This window comes from Tachysurus fulvidraco, chromosome 7 (assembly GCF_022655615.1).
Source record: "Tachysurus fulvidraco isolate hzauxx_2018 chromosome 7, HZAU_PFXX_2.0, whole genome shotgun sequence".
NCBI lineage: Eukaryota > Metazoa > Chordata > Actinopteri > Siluriformes > Bagridae > Tachysurus > Tachysurus fulvidraco.
This window is the reverse complement of record NC_062524.1, coordinates 15,406,357-15,408,738: the sequence shown is the minus strand read 5'-3', so window position 1 is coordinate 15,408,738 and position 2,382 is coordinate 15,406,357. Positions and strand designations below refer to the sequence as shown.

The 2,382-nt window shown below is 43.5% G+C and overlaps 1 protein-coding gene across 1 annotated transcript in view; it reads left to right on the top strand.

Moving 5' to 3' along the window:
• tusc3 (tumor suppressor candidate 3) overlaps positions 1–1,959 on the top strand; it is a 25,072-nt gene extending 23,113 nt beyond the window's left edge. The window contains exons 8-10 of the mRNA XM_027134798.2: positions 1,164–1,238; positions 1,605–1,695; positions 1,825–1,959. Coding sequence (XP_026990599.1) covers positions 1,164–1,238; positions 1,605–1,695; positions 1,825–1,840 — 182 coding nt within the window. The 3' untranslated portion in view covers positions 1,841–1,959. The remainder of the gene's footprint in view (positions 1–1,163; positions 1,239–1,604; positions 1,696–1,824) is intronic.
• Positions 1,960–2,382: the final 423 nt, after the last annotated feature.

The window sequence follows — 2,382 nt, the reverse complement described above, 5'->3', positions numbered from 1 at the left end:
AAAAGACAACTGTCCTTTTACTCTCATGTTGCTAATGTGACTCGCTCATGTCGCTTTCTGCTCTACAACATTAGAAGGATTAGGCCATTTTTGTCCACACAGGATACTTAGGTACTTGTTCAGTCTCTTGTCATCTCAAGACTGGATTAGCTGAACACATCAGATTTAAACACTGATGCTTTTCTACAAAGCTAAAAACAGACCATCTACCACTTCCCCCAAAGCCCTCATCACTCCTCACACTGCACCTCACACCCTCAGACCTACAGCACTGCCCCACTGGTTCCATCATCTCTCAGGGTAAGAGGAAAGTATACTACAAGACTCTTCTCTGTTCTGGCACCAAGGAATGAACTTCCCCTAGAGGTCCGGACAGCTGAGTCACTGGATGTCTTCACATGATGGGTGAAGACCTTCATCTTACTGAAATACTTAATCTAGCATTTTTTCCCCTTGTTTGTTGTGTGTCTGTTAAAAAAAAGGTCTATGGTATCTTAAGTCTTTAACCTAGTGAACCAAAATTAATGTTTCGTCGAGACTCAAAAGCACTTTTGTACGTCGCTCTGGATAAAGACGTCTGCTAAATGCCGTAAATATAAAAGGTTGTGTGTGTGAGAGAAGGTTCCAGATGTTTCAGTGTGTGTAATGTTGTACACACTGCGTCTCTTTACACCTCATATTTAAACCAGGTGTTTAATAGATATTTATAACATTTACAAATCCTTATGAGAGAGAGAGAGAGACAGAGAGAGAGAGAGAGAGACAGAGAGAGAGAGAGAGAGAGAGGAGTAATTAGAGAGAAACACATCTAATCCTTTATTACATTAGCGAAGTGCGTGTGTGTGTGTTTGTGTGTGTGTGTGTGTGGGTGGGTGCGTTTGTGTGTGTGTGTGTGTGTGTGTGTGTAGAGTTTAATTAGTGATGTGCATGTTAATACAGCCGAGAAAGAGAGAAAGAAAAGGGAGACTATGACAGAGAATTTCTCCCCCCCTTCTCTGTCTGATGGAATTCCTCAGGTCTGTAAATGTAATCTTGTCTGATGACTTGAGCTATTTTTCCTTTCTCATCTTTCTTTTGACTTTTCCGACTCTTCTGTCGCTTCTCTTGCACGTTCTGCACTTCTTCTCTCTCGTTTTCGTCCTTTTCCGTAACTCTTGACTCAGATGCTGCTATAACCATGGGGATGGTTCTGCTGAACGAAGCGGCCACATCCAAAGGAGACGTGGGAAAGAGGAGGAGTGAGTGTCTGCTCTGTGTGTGTGTGTGTGTTTGTGTGTGTGTGTGTGTGTGTGTGTGTGTGTGTGTGTGTGTGTGTGTGTGTGTGTGTGTGTGTGAATGGCACTAGCGTGACGGCTAATTTAGTGACACTTCACTAAGGTGCCCTTCTGCAGCGGAGGTTAAAACACTCTGATCAAGAACTGATTAACATCACACTCAGAGAAACAGCTGTGTTTGTGTTTGTCTGTGTGACGGCTGTTTCTCTGAGTGTGTTGTGTTGTGTTACATCTGGTGACAAACAATCCTTTGTGTGTGTGTGTGTGTGTGTGTGTGTGTGTGTGTGTGTGTGTGTGTGTGTGTGTGTGTGTGTGTGTGTTCTCCTGCAGTTATCTGTTTGGTGGGTCTCGGGTTGGTCGTCTTCTTCTTCAGCTTTCTTCTATCCATCTTTCGGTCTAAATATCATGGCTACCCATACAGGTAACACACACACACACACACACACACACACACACACACACACGTATGTATCTATCAGTAGTCAGTAATTTGTATATAAACAGCTGTTGAACATAATTATCAAATGCTTCCTCTTTTCCTCTTCCTCAGCTTCCTGATTAAATAAATCAACACCATGAGGATTCTGGGAGATTTCTGAGAGCTTTACAACTTAAGCGCGCACACACACACACACACACTGCTGTAAACACTGATGAAGCAGAAATAAATCTCATGGTGATCTCACAGCTCTCTCATCTGCAGCTCTTCATTTACACAACTCACACACAACCTTAATCTTCTCACACACAGTACACACAACCTCACACGTGACTCACACACAGTAAACACAACCTCACACACAGTACACACACAGTACACACAACCTCACACGTGACTCACACACAGTAAACACAACCTCACACACAGTACACACACACAGTACACACAACCTCACACATGACTCACACACAGTAAACACAACCTCACACACAGTACACACACACAGTACACACACAGTACACACAACCTCACACGTGACTCACACACAGTAAACACAACCTCACACACAGTACACACACACAGTACACACAACCTCACACGTGACTCACACACAGTAAACACAACCTCACACACAGTACACACACACAGTACACACACAGTACACAC